The following is a 16,110-nucleotide window of genomic DNA, read 5'->3' as shown; positions in this document are numbered from 1 at the left end:
AGTGAGTCGTCGTTATCAACGTTGACTGATTTCCCAAGAATATACGCGGTGTCCTCAAAATAACACACGCGCACTAACTGGTACAATTTGATCCCGTTATCATCCAATTTCCTTGGTGCCCCTCACACTGAACAAATATTTTCAAAAATTACCAACGCCAGATCAACGCTTTGTGCGAGTACTCTTCATGGCATCTCATCAGACATCGATAGATCTCTTTCCAGCTAGACTGTTGTTATAGGACGGCAATCAACTAATACAAGACAGGATGGCGTCCAATATCCTGCCGCTGTTCTGGCCATTAGCCAACTCAAGTAAAGATACCCGTTTAACAGCTTCCGCATCGCTCGTCTCGAATCTCGAAACTTTTCAACAGTCTTTTGTAGCCACGAGGCCCATCTCGCATTCGAATGGCGGTGACGACGAAGATGAAGATGAAGACGATTCCGACGATGAAGATGAGGTAGATGACGACGATGAATCAGGGATGGAGGTGGATGCGTCGGACGATGATGAGGAAGGAGGAGCTAGGAATAGGGAGGGTGAAAAGTTGGACAAGCGGTTGAGTAAAGATAATGCGGAAGACGTCGTTTATTGTGTCAAGCGATTAGTCAGGGGTCTAGGAAGTTCGAGGGAAAGTAGTAGACTCGGATTCGCCGTGACTCTTACCGAAGTGAGCTTGTCATTTCACTTCTGACTTCTGATCTCAAACCTCGGATCTCAGCCCAACTACTGCCGTTCTCCGAGAGAGAAGGGGAATGAGCTGATACAGAGAATCACTTTTTGTTCTCTTGGCAATTTAGTTGTTATCGCGAATAACGACAGTGACTGTTGCTCAAGTGCTCAGTCTGCTCATACGGAATTCGCAATACTCGAAAAACATGAAAGGATCCGACGAACGAGATATGATGTTTGCCAGATTATTCGGATTGACATCGATTATCCAGTCAAAATCCCTCTTCTCCCCTTCAGCGAGCTCGAGCGATTTCGCCAAAGTAGTGGGGGAGCTGGTGATGCTGGGCGAAGCCAAAGCGTGGATGAGAGAAAGCGCTTGGTGGACCCTTGTAGGTGCTGTTCAAGGTCTACTGGATAGTCAGGTCCCGTGGAAAGATGAGGCGCTGGAACAGACCATGCAAAAGGTTTTAAGTGGTAATGCGTGGAACCAGGAGAAAGTAGCTTTGGTTTTGCTTTTAGAAGGGAATGTCAGCGTGGGTATCAATCAATTCTCAGCCAGACATCACGATAACGCCAAGCGTAACACGCTGTGGAGGAGCAGGTGCTAATGCATGATATCAATTGGCGTGATAGACTATTGACTGGAAGACAAAACTTGCTCCCACTTTCAAACATACACCCCTGCTCAACTCGCATAACCTCGTCACCCTGGGTCGTGTCCTTAAGGTGAGCTGGATCTTCGGCCAACGCAAAAATTATGCGCATGCTTACGGATCGTACAGGAAGCATCCGCCGAAGACGATGAGAGTGTATCAACCTCGACAAGCGGAAACTGGAAACCCCAATTACACTTCGTATGGAACATAATCTTGGAACACTATTTCCCTGCCAACGGTGGTAAAATTCAATCGTCAAATGGAGAAGCACCTTTTCAAGATTTCTTCCGAGTCGTCGTTGATGGTGAGTCCCATCCCTCCCCTGGTAAAGTACCCTAGAGCCACACACTGATTCTGGTATGTGCCGTAGAATCGCTATTTTCCAATACGGCTTCGCCCCAACGACGATATTGGGGATTCCAAGTATCCGAGAAATCCCTTCCTTTACTTTCCGCTTCTTCCATGCCCTTGATCTTCACGCCGAACTTCATGAGATGCTGGATGAATAACCTGTCCTCCTCGGATCGATACCTCCACAAAGCTGCCCTCCAGATCGCTAAGAAGGTGCAAGAAGTCACGAAGGAGAACTCTCAAGTTGGATTCACATTGTTGTCTCAATTAGTGGGGAAACACGGCCGAACAGATTTCGATAAAGTCACCAAGACCAAGACTGTCGAGAGCATTATGGGTAGTTTGAACGTTAAGGGAACTAGAGATTATGTGCGATATCTTCAGGATATCATCGTTGCAGGAGGCGAAAAGTGAGCTTCATCAATATCAATCCGTTATCCAGATCCCCTGCACAGCCATCGTGAGATACCTGGATACTGATGATCTGGTATTTTAGCTTGGACAGCGCAAGAATAGACGAAAGAAGGATCTGGGCTCTTGATCAATTGTTGGCGTTATCGAGGAATGGATCGGTGCCCAAGGACGATGAATGGATAACGTCCGTCATTGAGTTCTTGCTTGTTCATGGATTCTTCTTGATTCGCAAAGCGGACAAGAAGAGCTCCATCAACGCTGTGAGTGCTTCAATTGCTTGTTGGTGCTCATGGCGGAAAGAATGGCCCTGTATCTGACGCGTATGTCACTCTTACAGCTCCTCGCAATTCCTAAACCTGCCTTGTCCGAGACTACCGCTGCTGCTTGCCGATCAAGGTTGAGTAGTTGTTTGATTGAATTGACCATCGCCTCTGTATCTCAACGGGGTGAGCGACTACACCAATCGATTTCTACCCTTAGATCGAGTGGGCAGCTTACGTAGTTACATAGCTTCGGATGAAAGCAAACCTGTCAGACAGCAGGGTTGCGATGTTACTGGAAGACTGTGGTTACGAAGAGCTCTCGACGTCTTGGTACAGCTGGAGAAAGACAACAAGCATGTAGAACTCACCACTGAGGCGGATGACGAGATCATCTCCATGAGAAAACAAGCTTTATCCACCCTGGACGCCCTCGCAAAAGTCAAGGTGGAGAAGAAGGAGATTGCGAAAGGATCGGAGATTCTACTGGCTTTCTTCGTATTGCAGACATATGATGAAGTGGAAGATGCTCTAGAATTACTCGAGGTAAGTTGTCCCCTGCCCTTCTCTTCTCGTTGGCTCAAGACAAGGAACAGCTCTTGTGCTGACTGCAGGTCATTCACTTATTCCAGAATGCCAACTCTGCTATATCACACTTGTTCGACTTACCGACACCGACATCCGAGGCAAGCGAAGAGGACGAACATGCGCCCATCGATTCGTTGTTGGACGTCCTCATTGCTCTGCTCGACAAGGGTTCTAACGATCTGAGGAATTTGGCCAACTTGGTATTTGGTCTGATATCACCTGCGTTTACTGAGACCAGTATGGATCTGTTGACTGCTGTGAGTGCTCTTCTCCCTTGTCTCAAGGAATTGGATAGGCGAAGCTGAGCCTAAAAAACGTTTTATCACACACGAATAGCAATTGGAACAAACGGTGGCGGATGCAGCTGCCGATTCCGATACGGACGACGAAGACGGGGAAGGAGAGGAGGAAGATGATGATGACGAGGAGCCAGAGGAGGAAGACGAAGAAGAAGAAGAAGAGGATGAGGAAGAATCTGATGAAGAGGAATTACCAGATGTCGATCCGGCTTTTAGACAACGTGTCGCGGAAGCTCTCAACGTGGCTGGATTGGGCATTGATAAAGCTGAAGGTAATCACGAGGATGATGACGGCTCGGATGACGAAGAAGAGTATATGGATGATGAGCAGATGATGAAAGTGGACGAACAGTTGGCGGAGGTGTTTAGGCAGCAGGCTGCGGGTACGAAGAAGACGGATCTGAAGCGTGAGTATCAGTGCTGATACCATCTCATGAATGCGTCACTACCCCCCTCACCCAGTATTCACAATTTTGGTCTCTGCCTGTCATGTTCCGCCTTCACATTCGCTGCCCTTGCAGACCGCTGACGCTTTGTACGCTGTCATAGACCTTCAAATCGAATCTTTACACTTCAAGAACCGTATTCTCGACTTCTTCGACGTTTACGCCAAGAATCAAAATTCGAACCCACTCATCTTACCGGTCGTGCTGGCCTTACTGAAGTTAGTACGAGGAGGCGGATCATCCGAGACTGAATTGGCCAACAAAGCAGCCGGTATCTTGCGGTCGAAAATCAATAAACCTAAAGAAGTACCCTCTTCTGCGGACCTCGCAAAAGCTATCACCATCCTCAAGGAAATACATTCTATGGCTATCAAAGCTCATTCGGCAGAATTCTCCAACTTGTGTTCCCTCTCATCTCTGTTCATCGTCAAAACGATCGAAGCATCCTCGACGCCGAACGACTCGGAAAGCATCGTCAAAGTGTATGGCGAGACACTCAAGGACTTCATGACTCGAAAATCGTCTCTTTTACACCCTAATTTCATTGTGGAATTTATCAAGAGGTTCCCCTCGAAAGCGTTTGGTTTATCTGATGAATTGATCAAGTACACTTCGGAGGGCGTTAATGCCTTTAGACAATTACAAGCGTATTCAATGTTACAAATCATCACTCAACATTTACCTTCTTTCGCCAAAACCACAACGTCGACTCAGCCTATCTCGTCCGCTGATATCGAGTCGTTTGTCAAAGGGTGTACGCAAGCTGTATACTCGACTATCGGGGAAGCGAACAAGGCAGAAAGCGGATGGAATGCTGCGAAATTGAAAGATGTAGTCAAGTTCGCCCTGGCTTTAGCTCGAACGTCAAAGATATTGGGCATTCAGTGGGATCTGGAGAAAGTCAGAGAGGTAGGAGAGGTATTGAAGAATGGGGAAAAGACGAAAGAGTTCAAGGGGGTACATAGCATGTGGAATCAGTTGATAGCTATCTTAGGAGGTAAACAGCCGAATGAGAAGAAGAGGAAGAACGTGCCTGAAGGAGAAGCAGGGGAGAAGATGGACGTGGATGGGGATGGGGAGGAAAAGAAAAAGGCGAAGAAGACGAAAACGAAGAAGGGTGAGAATAACGAGCCGAGTAAGAAGAAGAAGAAAGTTGCTGCGGATGGGGAGAACACTAAGAAGAAAGTGAAGAAGGTCAAGAAAGTTCCTTCGGAGTAAGTGAAGCACCAGGTGGTTACAGGCTCCTAGGTCTTTATATTTTTTAGCATCGTTCATAGTTTGCTGCATACATCTGGAATTTGCATAATTTTCGAAATTATCCAATATGCCAAAGCCTCTCTGCTTCGCAACTTGCTTGACACTGAATAAGAATTGATTGAAGTAGCGGTGATTACCGCTTTTATAACGATATCGTGCGTCAGTGCGGCAGAGATAACCTCGAGAGGACGTCAGCGAGCGAATTAATTCGAGTGGCCAGGTGTCCGAGGGTTTGTTTGTAGTGGGATTTGCCACCAATTGACTATCCGAGACTCGACCTAGCTGACTGTGTATCACTGAACACTTCCAATCACTCAAAGCAGACAAGGCAGACCTCCGGATCACAAGCCCAAAGACAGGTGGGAAAACGCGAATATCGTACTAGGCGGAGATCTTTGCAAGAATACTCTCATCAAGACGAGACACAACGAGACGAGTGAAACGCAAATACAACTTTCCGTACAACGTGCCTCACCTCAAGTCGCCCGCAGCTCGACAACAATCATTCCTCGAATCCATACCCATACTCATGAAAGATCCTTGAATTGAGCTGGATATCTAATATCGGGGAAGGGACAAGACACAATGTCTTTACCCAACTTCCCTAATACCCCTCATTCATCCCCGACTCCGCCAGCTCACAGGCCGGCGATCACTGAGTTGCCGTCGTATGGCGCAGGAGATCATTTGCCAGTTTGGTTATTGGCATTATGCGGGTCGTTCACTGCCGTTGGTGAGTCGGAACTGTCCTGTCCACGGCACCTGCTTCCGACTTCTTCAACGTGATTGCGCGCAGCTGACAATGACCGCCGGGGTGCACAGCTACGGGTGTCTCAATCATGTCCATCACTCTCCAGCTGAAGAATTATAGGAAACCGACCTTACAAAGAGCAGTAGTGCGGATCATGGTCATGTAAGTACTGCACCTCTGGCTTCATTTTCCTACCTAACCACCTTTCAATGTCTCTCGAAAGTTGAGGTATAAGGGTGCGAAGTTTCAGATTAAGCCACAGCCAGCTAATGCAATTGTGCATCAATCATAGGGTACCGCTGTACGCCATCTCCTCACTCATAGCTATATTCTCGCTCGAAGCTGCATTCTTTATTGACGCCATCCGGGATCTATACGAGGTGAGTCTACGACAGACTGCTAAATGGGATCTGAAGCTTGCTTACCCGACATTGTTTTCCTCAGGCATTTGTAATTTACACCTTCCTCCAGTTACTTATCACCTACTTGGGCGGTGAACGATCCCTCTTGATCCTCTTGCATGGTCGACCACCAATCCCACACCCGTTCCCTGTTAGCCTGTTCTTACGTCCGATGGACGTCAGTGATCCATGGTCATTGCTTAGTCTCAAAAGAGGTGTTTTGCGTGAGTCCCTATCAGCCCTTAGGCTTGTGTATGGCTTCAGCTTCAATTTCTTTGAGGAAGACAGACTTGCTGATGTGAGGTGATATCGTATTCAGAATACGTCCAGGTGAAACCCCTACTTGTGCTAGCTACTGTCATACTCAAAGTCACGGGTAAATACAGGGAAGGTGATTTTGCGATAGATTCAGGATACACCTATATCAGTGTTGTCTACAATACTAGTATCTGTCTGAGTCTGTAGTGAGTCAGTCTCACCTCTGCTGTACAAACAGGCCCAGCTGACGGTTGTACTGCTGCTCAAGCTGTCTAGCCATGTTCTGGGTCGCCGTGAATAACGATCTCAAGCCTTTCAGACCTGTCCGTGAGTGAAACCCATACAATCCTTCCTCCAAATTCTTACAGAGGATGTGCGGCTAATGCGGTCATTCTAGCCAAATTCCTCTGCGTGAAAGGTATACTATTCTTTTCGTTCTGGCAGTCTATAGGCATATCATTCCTGGTCGCTGTCAAAGCCATCAAAAGAGGTATGTCTTTGTCCATGCGGAGCAGCTAAACTTCTGAAGCTGATGCTCATGTCGGCTGGCTTAGTCGGCCCATACACGGATCCTGAGCATATGTCATTAGCTCTGGTAGATTCTTTGGTGTGCTTTGAGATGCCCATCTTCGCGATCGCACACGTACGTCTTTCCATTTCGCTCCAAGCAGATGAAGATGGGATTGTGCTGATACTACTGCCGGAAATAGCAATATGCCTTCCAAGCTAGTGATTACATTGATCAACAGCATATATACGCTGTAAGTTGTCGCTCGAAATACCGCCATCGCCAACGCTAGTGACTTATCCATTGTTGTTTCTTGGACATCATAGGCTCGACTGCCCTTCATATACGCCCTGCGGGATGCATTCGGTCTCAAGGATGTATGGGAAGACACCAAGGACACCTTCAAGGGCCGAGGTGTTTCTTACCAAGCTTACGAACCCGCCGAAGGTGGACTACATTATGGTCTAGGCCGACAACGACGTATAAGAGCTGGACTTCGATACTCCAAAGGCGGGAAAGCGAAGTATTGGATGCCAATGCCCGGTGATGAGGCGCGCAACAAGGGTGAGACAGGGCCGCTGTCCGCTTTGAAAAGGCGTGTCGATGTCCGACTGGCAGCTAGAGAGGGATATGCACCACTTTTACCCCAACAAGCGGACAGGGTATTGCGGGATGACCCGAATGGAATAGAACACAACGGGTGGAGTTTATTCGAAGATAGCGATTCGAGTGATTCGGACGCGCCATCAATAGAGTTCCAATCGGTCGATGAAGAGGAAGATGTCTTATATGAACGCGCTAGGAGAATAGGGTATGCCGGGTTCCCCAACGTGGACGTTAGTAAGGAAGAGGCAAAGAAGAGGTTATGGGAAGCCGAAGAAGGGATATTGGCTGGAAAATGGAATAGGTCGTACAGTAACGACTTGCTAAGACCGCCTATAGGGACGAGGGGCAATTCAGCTAGTAGTAGTGGAAGTCGGCGAAGCGATAGGAATCGTGAGCAGAAGGGCAAAGGCAAGGAGAAGGATGATAAAAGGAAAGGAAAGAAGGCTGTGTATGGCGCATGTGAGTGCTGATGAGCTTTCGCCCTGTAAAAGCAACATTCGTCCAGGTCTGAGAATTGGTAGCTGATTATTTGTGACATCGCGTTTAGGGGCGGACAAGGTGACGCATGTCGAGCGAAAAGCCCGTACACCGAATGGACATCCGACTAACCCTACTGGTGAAGGAGATTGGCTGTATGACGGTGACAACGAACGACCTGATGTATGGCATCATCCTGACAACGCGAAAGCCGAAGGAGCAGGAGCAGGAGGTGCTGAGCAGCAATTGCGTTGGACCAAAAAGCAGCTGCATAAAGCATTACCATCATCTTCACCAAGTAAAAACACTCGACCGGATTCAAGTCGGAATCCCACCGGTGCGGGTACCGATATCGGTATAAAATCGCCATTCTCGATAGGCGATGATGAAGAAGAGGAAGAAGAGGAAGATCCAGATACGGACGAGCCCGTCTCTCCCGCATCATCGAATAAACCCTTACCGTCCGACGCAGTGGACTTGGTGAAAGACGACACGGATGCGGTCGAGCGAGCTAGAGAGAGGGAATTGAGGAAAGGTGAACCGCAAAGTAAAGCCCCTACGCACGTGTACAAGAAGACCCTTAGGGAATCAGAAGATCCGAAGACGGAGGGCAGAATTCAAGGGATACAGAAAGTGTATACGCGCAGTAATACCGAGAAGATGCACGATACGCAGACCTCCAGAAGCCAGGCGGAGTTAGACGTCCAAGGTGAAGTGGTTGAACGGGTAGAAACTTCGATCACGGTCAGTCCGCCGAGACATGCTATGTCGCTTGATATGGAGGATAATCCGTGGGCGTGATTGAGGGGTGCTGGAATCTGTGTGTGATGATCATAATTGCTTTGATTGTGTTAGACGATTATCATTTAATGGTCATTACTCTGCATCTGCGTGTGCGTTTGTCTTAGATGTTTGTACAAATATAGATCGCATTTCCGGTATTACGAGTAGACATGACAATTGCGTGAATATGCCATGTATGTTGAGTTATATCCTGATAATGATGCTCGAGATCTGTGGTACAACAACAAGGATTAAATGCGATCCAAAGCGATTTCACCCAAACAGACGATCTATTCTGATTTAACCTGATTTGATTTACATATCCCGTCTCTTTTCAGTCCAGATCATCGAACATGCCACCCTTCTCTATATTCTTCTTACTACTCCTCTTCTCACTCTTCTCAGACTTGATCTCCTTTTTCAAGGATTTCCACTCGTTCCCAAGATCAACTTGATCATCCTCGTCCTCACTATCATCGTTTTTCCAAACATCGCGCGTGTTAGATTTCTGTTTCTTGCTCGCTCTGAGACTGGCTATAGGTCCCAACTCTTCACCATTGGCTTGCGCAGCTTCCCATTCAGCTTGTTTTCTCTTATCCCGCTTATCGTGTCTTTCTTCTTTCTTGACTTTCCGCTCTTTTTGCTCGGACCACGCTTCTTTCATCTGACTCTTCATTTTCCTCTTTGCGTCCAACTGGGCTTTCTCTTCTGCCGATCTAGGGATTTCTGATCGTTTTTTGGATAACGCTAAAAGTCGGGCTTGTTCTCTTGATTTCGAGGCGTATGCGAAATTGTCCCACTGTACAGACGAACCAGATATATTAGACAAACAGACAGACAGGAACAGGCAACAGGCAACAGGCAACAATGTATAGCACGAGGTCATACGTATACGTCGATACATGATAGAGATATGCGGACTCACGTCGACTGGCTCATCTTCCCAATCTAACCATTCTTTCTCGTCAACGTGCGCTTGCGCTTTATCTACCCCGTCTGCTTCAATCGCCTGCTTCTTCTCCTTTACGAGTTTCAGATGAGCTTCGCGTTTCTTCTTCCATTCTTTGATCTCGGGCATGGCAGGTAGTCGTAATAGCCCATAAGCGATGGCGAGACCGTGAAAGTCGATATCTTGTGATCTGAATATGAACGATGCTTCGTGCTTCGTGTATGCTCTAAGAGACGACACGAACGCTTTCGCTCCCTTGAGAAATGATTGTCACGGATACACATAAGCCCTAAGCTGATTTCGAGTGAGCTGCCAGTCGGCACACTCACTTTATCGGCCAGCTCTCGATCTGTCAATATGAATCGCCGAATCTCTCTCAGGAGAGTCAAAGCTTCCGGGTCAACCATTGGCGGGGTCTCGGTTCCCGTCAATGACGAGTCGAGATATGGTTGTTTCGTCAGAGGTATCTTCCGGATAGCGAGGAAATCTAGAACGGAGGTGACTTTTAGGTGATGGACATGATCCGCACAATAATTCAGCTCAATCTACTCACCGACGTAATCCTCTTCGCGGCCTTTACCTATCAACACGACCGCTTTACCCCTCCTTCCTGCTCTGGCAGTTCGTCCAGCCCGATGGGAGAAACTCTTGGGATCAGTCGGCGGGTCGTACTGAATCACTACGTCTATATCTGGGAAATCTACTCCCCGGGCAGCCACATCTGTGCACAGCAATATGGCGGGTGAGAGGTGTGATGAAGGGTGGTTGATAAAGTTGGATAAGGCTGTTTCTCGAATTCGGGGAGGTAGGTCCCCATGTAAGGAGGTTAGGTGATATTTTGATAATGAAGGTAATCGAGACATAATCTGATACACACGAGGAGCAAATTAGACAAGATTAGCAACGTTCTTTCCGGACGCTCAGATCGGGCGCCACTCACTCGATAGAAGTAGTCTACCGCAGCGCAGGTAGAGAAGAAGACCACGAATTTGGCGGCTTCCGCCTTTTGAACTTCCGCTTGTAAGACTCGAAGTAGCTGCAGAGTCTTCTCTGCATGTCTACATACTAGGTAGGTATTCTGCAAACTACGACGGTCATCAAACATTAGCCACTTGTCAATGCACCACAATTGCAAGTCTATGCAGGAGAACAGATGACTCACGCAGTAGGCGTCCTTCGTTCTTTGGCATCTTCCCCCTTTTTCTTCTCTTTGAGATTGACCACGATCCTCACTGGGTTTCTGAGACCCAGCCCGATGATCTCTTCGACGGCATCAGTCATGGTAGCGCTGAACAAGTGGGTCCTCCGTTGTTTAGGCAGATGCTTCATGATCCTCTCTATATCCCTTCTATGATCTGGACTGGACAATAACCTATCTGCTTCGTCCAGCACTAGGACATCTAGCTCGGATACCCTGACCACCGACAAGCCTCTGGGAGAGAGCAGGAACGAAGCGAGTCTGCCTGGAGTACCGATGAGGATATTCGATCCGAGCGATTGAAACGTCTCGTATGGGTTGGCTGTTCCTGAGGTGACCAGGATCGGTAAAGGGTATGGCGCTTTCGTTTTGGATGCGGCAGAGGTAGATGAGGATGCTCCATTCTCGTCCTCGACAGAGGCAGGCTCTTCGGGGGGAATGAGGGAGGATAAGAATTGGTGGAATACGTCGTGGATCTGGGAAGCTAATTCTCTGCTCCATACATTCAGATGTCAGCTACACCGGTTGAGTGTATTGCAGGGTACGTAGATGATGGAGGCAAAGGTCACTGACCTTGTAGGAGCGATGACTACAGCTGCCGATTCGCCTTTCTTGTACTTCCGCTCTCGCCTCGTGATCCTCTCAAGGACAGGTATGACGAAGGACAGTGTCTTGCCGGACCCGGTGACTGCTTCGACTACACAATCTTGGTTCTTGATAGCTCGCGGTATAGTCCCCGATTGTACTGGCGTCATCTTCGCGAATCCATTCTTGTTGATCACATCCATTCTATAGCGAGCATGGACTGTCAGCTGAAGTTGCAGAGTTGGACAGGTGTCAGTCCATTCAGGAGTGACTTACATCCATGGTGATAAGGGTGGATTTAGCGTAGTCCATGATCCCCCGAAAGCAGGAGCGGCTCCTGTCGGTCGATCCATCTTGGTATCGCGCTCGATCTGAGAAGGGCTCTATTCCGGAGTCAAGCAGGGTCAAAGATTGCAGATCAAGGATGGGTATATCTTAGAGAGGTTATTCAAGTTCCCACCTCGGACATCTACAATGGTCAAAACAAAAACATTTCAGACTTTTTATCGGTGATCGCCGAAGCGGGTGTCATTTGCTGCACGTGGTAAAATATCTTCGATCGTTAGAAATCGGACAGACAAGTTACAAAGCACCAAGTGCCTACATCTGCAGTGAAGGAGTGCTGCTTTTGCTTGAAGTAGCATATCCACAACCATATATTCAAGATGAACCCGCTAAGATCGGTAGCAAGCAGCGCATCAAGCTCTCTACGAGCCAACATACGACCCCGAGTCCTGGCGACTCCTACTACACTTGCTCGAGCAGGACCATCAGCAAGTCGGATAGTATTTCAAAGAGGATTCGCAGATTCACCCAAGTCTCAGCCGGGACAAGAGCAACCTCAATCGCAATCGCCTTTACAGCCTGATATTGAAAGACAGAGGAGACTAAGGGATCAGGCGAATGTAGGGGTGAGTCGGGCTTGGTGACATCATTCTTGCTGAATCATGCAAATCCCTATTTTCATCGAATCAAAGCACAATAAGTCGGGCTTTTGGGGCCTTGACGAGAGAGCAACCCACTATCATTCATCATGGTATCAATCTAAGAGAATGACGAGTACCAGTTTGATCATCGTCCCGCCATCCATTGTTGCTACAGTCCCCACAGTGCGTTCATGGATGCTGACTTTTTCCTCTGCTCCCCTTGCCTCACCGGATTTCACTCAGCCCTTCACATGGAAAGCAGCCACCCTATTCATCGCTACCGGCATCGGCCTTTACTTCTACTTCGAGTCCGAGAAAAAAGCCGTCCTCGAGAAACGCCAGGCCGAATTAGCCAGCAAATCAATTGGAAAACCACAAATCGGGGGGCCGTTCAAGCTGAATCGTCATGATGGAGGCGAATTCACCGAGAAGGATCTACTGGGTAATTGGACGTTAATCTATTTCGGATTCACACATTGTCCCGATATCTGTCCTGAGGAACTGGACAAAATGGGGGATGCTATCGAGATCATAGATAAGAAAGCGGTCACCATCGGTAGTGGGGATGGGAATAGTAACAAGAATGGGGTATTACCGTTGTTCATTAGTGTGGATCCTGCTAGAGATACTTTACCTCAACTTAAGAAATACATCAAGGGTGAGTGGAACGATATGATATTTACTCCTGCGCGAGACGAGTGATGGTCTTGGGTGGATGTATGGATGTAAGCTGATATTGACATCGTGATATCGGTTGTCATGCAGAATTCCATCCTCGTATGATCGGTTTAGTGGGTGATTACGAGGCAGTGAAGAAGACTTGTAAAATGTACAGAGTGTATTTCTCAACTCCACCAGATGCGACGGCGACGGACGATTACTTGGTTGATCACAGGTGCGTCTTTTAATCTAAAGTTGTATCGTCATCATACCACAACTTTCAAGATTCGAGAGATCAGTCCCTTGCCAATTTCAACAACACAAATGCTGATATAGACTGGCTGTTTCCGCAGTATTTTCTTTTACTTGATGGACCCTCTAGGTCAATTCGTAGACGCTTTCGGCAAAGCTACGACCGCCGACCAAGTCGCTGAAAAGGTGTTGGACAGTATGAAGAAATGGGAGGCCGCAGGAGGGAATGCCGCAGCGGGTGTATAGGGATTACAATATGACTTGAATCGGTTCAGGCCAAATCAGACGATAGCCATCGCATTAGTGACATCAAGTGAATGTACAACATATAAAACTGCATAGAACATAACATCATCATGATCGATGTATAATACACTCCTCTATCTCTCCTCTACCGTAATGCACATCCTCTAAATTATACGATATGACCGCTGAACCATTATAATAACGTATACCAGTTACAAATTCGTCTGTCCCTTGAGCCTTTAATCATGGGGCTTCGTCCTTCATAGATACCCTTCCCTTCAAGACCCCAATTGCACCGCCCTCGAGCGAATACGGATGGATGTACAACTGCCTGTACATCAAACGTATCTGATGAACTTAATGCTAAACTAGACTTTTGAGATTTTCCCTCTGTGCATATCGCTGTTGCTGAACGGTTTAAGATGCTGTCTTTGTTTCTCTTTCTCTGTTTGTTTACCGTGTCCTGTGAAATGGAAAGAACGGAGCGGGACCGTGTAATCGGGACCGGAAGTAGAAGGTAATGATTGCCGAGGTCGTTTCCTGTTGGCCGATGCCGTCTCCGATATCGACGTCGATGGTGTGATGACAGTCATACTGGCAGGTAGCGTTTGTCGTCGAGTCTGGTCATTCTGCTTCGTCACCTCTGGGCGGCGCACATGAGGGGAGCCTCGGATGCGAGAGCCGGTCGAAGGGGAAGAAGTCTCCAGTTTGACCGGTGGACTGCCAAGTTGCGTTGCAATCTGCGATGTGTAGATTGGTGGTGGTGAACCGTTATGGACCTTCCCTGGGGATCCGGAGTTTTCAGGAGGATTTACCGATGGAGAAGTAACAGTTGACTAGATGAAATATCGTCAGCTTGCCTCAAGCCCAGCTCGCGTAAAACAACAAGAAGCAGAGACTAGACTGACCGGATGTTTGAGTGGTCCACCATTTGGATTCCCATTGATCTTCGTCGCCCTTTCCTTACCGTTCTCTGCGGGCGCGTATCGGTGAGCGCTGTAGCTCCCTGTTGCTTCGGGCAATCCCTCCAGCGATGCCGCCGGGCGTCCTTGTAAAGTCTGTGGCGGTGGTGTAATGGTTCCTTCGCTGAAAATCCTTTGTAGGGCACTCATATCGTCTAACACTTTCTCAGCTTCTCTCAGCATGTTTCTGCACAGAGTAGCCTGCCTCGATTGTCCGTTGTCCTTGTCATCGGGCGAGAAATCGGTGTAAAGCAAAGGGGGTTCACCCTTCCTAAACGAAAAAGTCATTTAAAATCGATCAGACGCTCAATCCGCTCGAAAGGGTTCACGTGTCGACGCACTGAGTACGAAATCTTTACTCACTCGTTCAAAATCTTTGCTCGGTCATACCATCCTGTGATAGTCGTCTCGTAATGTCTATACGCTGAAAGGTGTTCAGGTGCCATGCACCTTATATACAACTCGGGGTTCTTCTCCACCGTTACGAAGTTGGATTTGTCTTCGTTTTCAGGCGGAAGATGGGGGAAGTAAGTGTCCAGTATCCGCTTTATTTGGCCGAAAGGGATTTTTGGCGTAATCAGGAGTGTGACTATATGCTGGTTCAAGGTCGATTAGCCCTGTTTTGACTTACAATCAAGTAGTACGGGTGGAAGGGTAAACTTACATGCCTTCGAAACTCGATCGAGAAAGCTAGCATCCTACTTGAAGCTTCTTGTCTACTTCGCCTGATATCTTGGACATGGTGACCATCCTTTTCACTCAGAGCTCCCTGCAGAACCTGTTCTCGAAGATCGAAGCCTTGTTTCTCGAGCTTCCTCGCCAATTTCAAATGAGCGGTCAGAGCCCTCGTAGCTTCCGTTTGAATCTTCAAGGATAGTATTTGAAGATGAGCAAAGAGGCGCAGAGTAGTCGGTAAATGCGACAAGAGTGGAGAAGGGGTCAAGTGCGCTCCAAGTGCTTCGAAAATCAGCTGCGGCGACGGCGACGGCGAAGGGGAAGGGGAAGGACCATTGGGCGTCATGGTCGAGGCTGAGATACCAAGGAAATAGCAAGACTCAACGTGCTCGATTCAGCGGCTCGTGGTCAAGGGTTGGGCTGCGGGCCCATGTCATGGCAAGATCCCCGTAATAGAGAGACGATAGGTGTAGATGTGACTGGGTGAGTTTCAGTTAGAGCAGCATTTGCGATTGTAGATCAAGTCGCGTGTCATGATGGATGTCGGATTTGTTGATGGTTGACTGGATTGTGCCTGAAAAGGCATTGAGGATGGGGTGAACATTAATTACATAACCTCGCTTACGGGGCTTAATCGTTTAAACTGCTAAACTGGGAACATTCCTTTGGTCCGGTACGGGATCCGGATAAAAGGCGGATTCCTTGGTAGCGATATGTTCATATGTTCTCGACACCTGACCCGGCGGTAAGAGAAGGTATAAAAGCATGACCAGAGGACAATACGATGTGAAGCATTATGCCATGCACGATTCCAGCTACAGAGGGATTGAAGTTGTCTTCAAGATAGTATACTCACTTGATCGCCAATTCGTCTGACACTGTGAAGCTAAAGAGCAGGTCTTGGAGCCATGTCCTCGAGAACACGAA

The 16,110-nt window shown here is 47.9% G+C and overlaps 5 protein-coding genes across 5 annotated transcripts; 3 read left to right on the top strand and 2 right to left on the bottom strand.

Annotated features, from left to right (window-relative positions):
• Window positions 1-268: 268 nt before the first annotated feature.
• I303_102832 (uncharacterized protein) lies at window positions 269-4,907 on the top strand (the record flags this gene model as incomplete). The annotated part of the gene is made up of 11 exons (XM_018406178.1): window positions 269-673; window positions 804-1,208; window positions 1,309-1,401; window positions 1,458-1,635; window positions 1,702-2,092; window positions 2,179-2,356; window positions 2,434-2,542; window positions 2,607-2,902; window positions 2,989-3,201; window positions 3,281-3,650; window positions 3,793-4,907. The coding sequence occupies 11 exons, from the start codon at window positions 269-271 to the stop codon at window positions 4,905-4,907; spliced, it is 3,753 nt and encodes a 1,250-aa protein (XP_018264672.1).
• A 624-nt stretch (window positions 4,908-5,531) lies between these two features.
• On the top strand, window positions 5,532-8,748 carry I303_102831 (uncharacterized protein; the record flags this gene model as incomplete). Its single annotated transcript, XM_018406177.1, has 11 exons — window positions 5,532-5,679; window positions 5,769-5,859; window positions 5,990-6,077; window positions 6,142-6,322; window positions 6,418-6,562; window positions 6,625-6,683; window positions 6,754-6,846; window positions 6,911-6,999; window positions 7,067-7,117; window positions 7,191-7,929; window positions 8,018-8,748. 11 exons carry the CDS (start codon window positions 5,532-5,534, stop codon window positions 8,746-8,748), a joined length of 2,415 nt encoding a protein of 804 aa, XP_018264671.1.
• Window positions 8,749-9,064: 316 nt separating this feature from the next.
• I303_102830 (uncharacterized protein) lies at window positions 9,065-11,815 on the bottom strand (the record flags this gene model as incomplete). The annotated part of the gene is made up of 8 exons (XM_065968634.1): window positions 9,065-9,529; window positions 9,656-9,934; window positions 10,009-10,166; window positions 10,233-10,545; window positions 10,620-10,764; window positions 10,842-11,369; window positions 11,451-11,666; window positions 11,739-11,815. 8 exons carry the CDS (start codon window positions 11,813-11,815, stop codon window positions 9,065-9,067), a joined length of 2,181 nt encoding a protein of 726 aa, XP_065824706.1.
• A 312-nt stretch (window positions 11,816-12,127) lies between these two features.
• I303_102829 (uncharacterized protein) lies at window positions 12,128-13,546 on the top strand (the record flags this gene model as incomplete). The annotated part of the gene is made up of 4 exons (XM_018406175.1): window positions 12,128-12,373; window positions 12,632-13,046; window positions 13,154-13,283; window positions 13,402-13,546. The coding sequence occupies 4 exons, from the start codon at window positions 12,128-12,130 to the stop codon at window positions 13,544-13,546; spliced, it is 936 nt and encodes a 311-aa protein (XP_018264669.1).
• A 368-nt stretch (window positions 13,547-13,914) lies between these two features.
• I303_102828 (uncharacterized protein) lies at window positions 13,915-15,529 on the bottom strand (the record flags this gene model as incomplete). The annotated part of the gene is made up of 4 exons (XM_018406174.1): window positions 13,915-14,382; window positions 14,455-14,779; window positions 14,872-15,104; window positions 15,173-15,529. 4 exons carry the CDS (start codon window positions 15,527-15,529, stop codon window positions 13,915-13,917), a joined length of 1,383 nt encoding a protein of 460 aa, XP_018264668.1.
• Between the last annotated feature and the right edge of the window lie 581 nt (window positions 15,530-16,110).

This window comes from Kwoniella dejecticola, chromosome 3 (genome assembly GCF_000512565.2).
Source record: "Kwoniella dejecticola CBS 10117 chromosome 3, complete sequence".
Lineage (NCBI taxonomy): Eukaryota > Fungi > Basidiomycota > Tremellomycetes > Tremellales > Cryptococcaceae > Kwoniella > Kwoniella dejecticola.
Note: the sequence above shows the minus strand (reverse complement) of the source record. Positions and strands in the feature narration are given on the sequence as shown.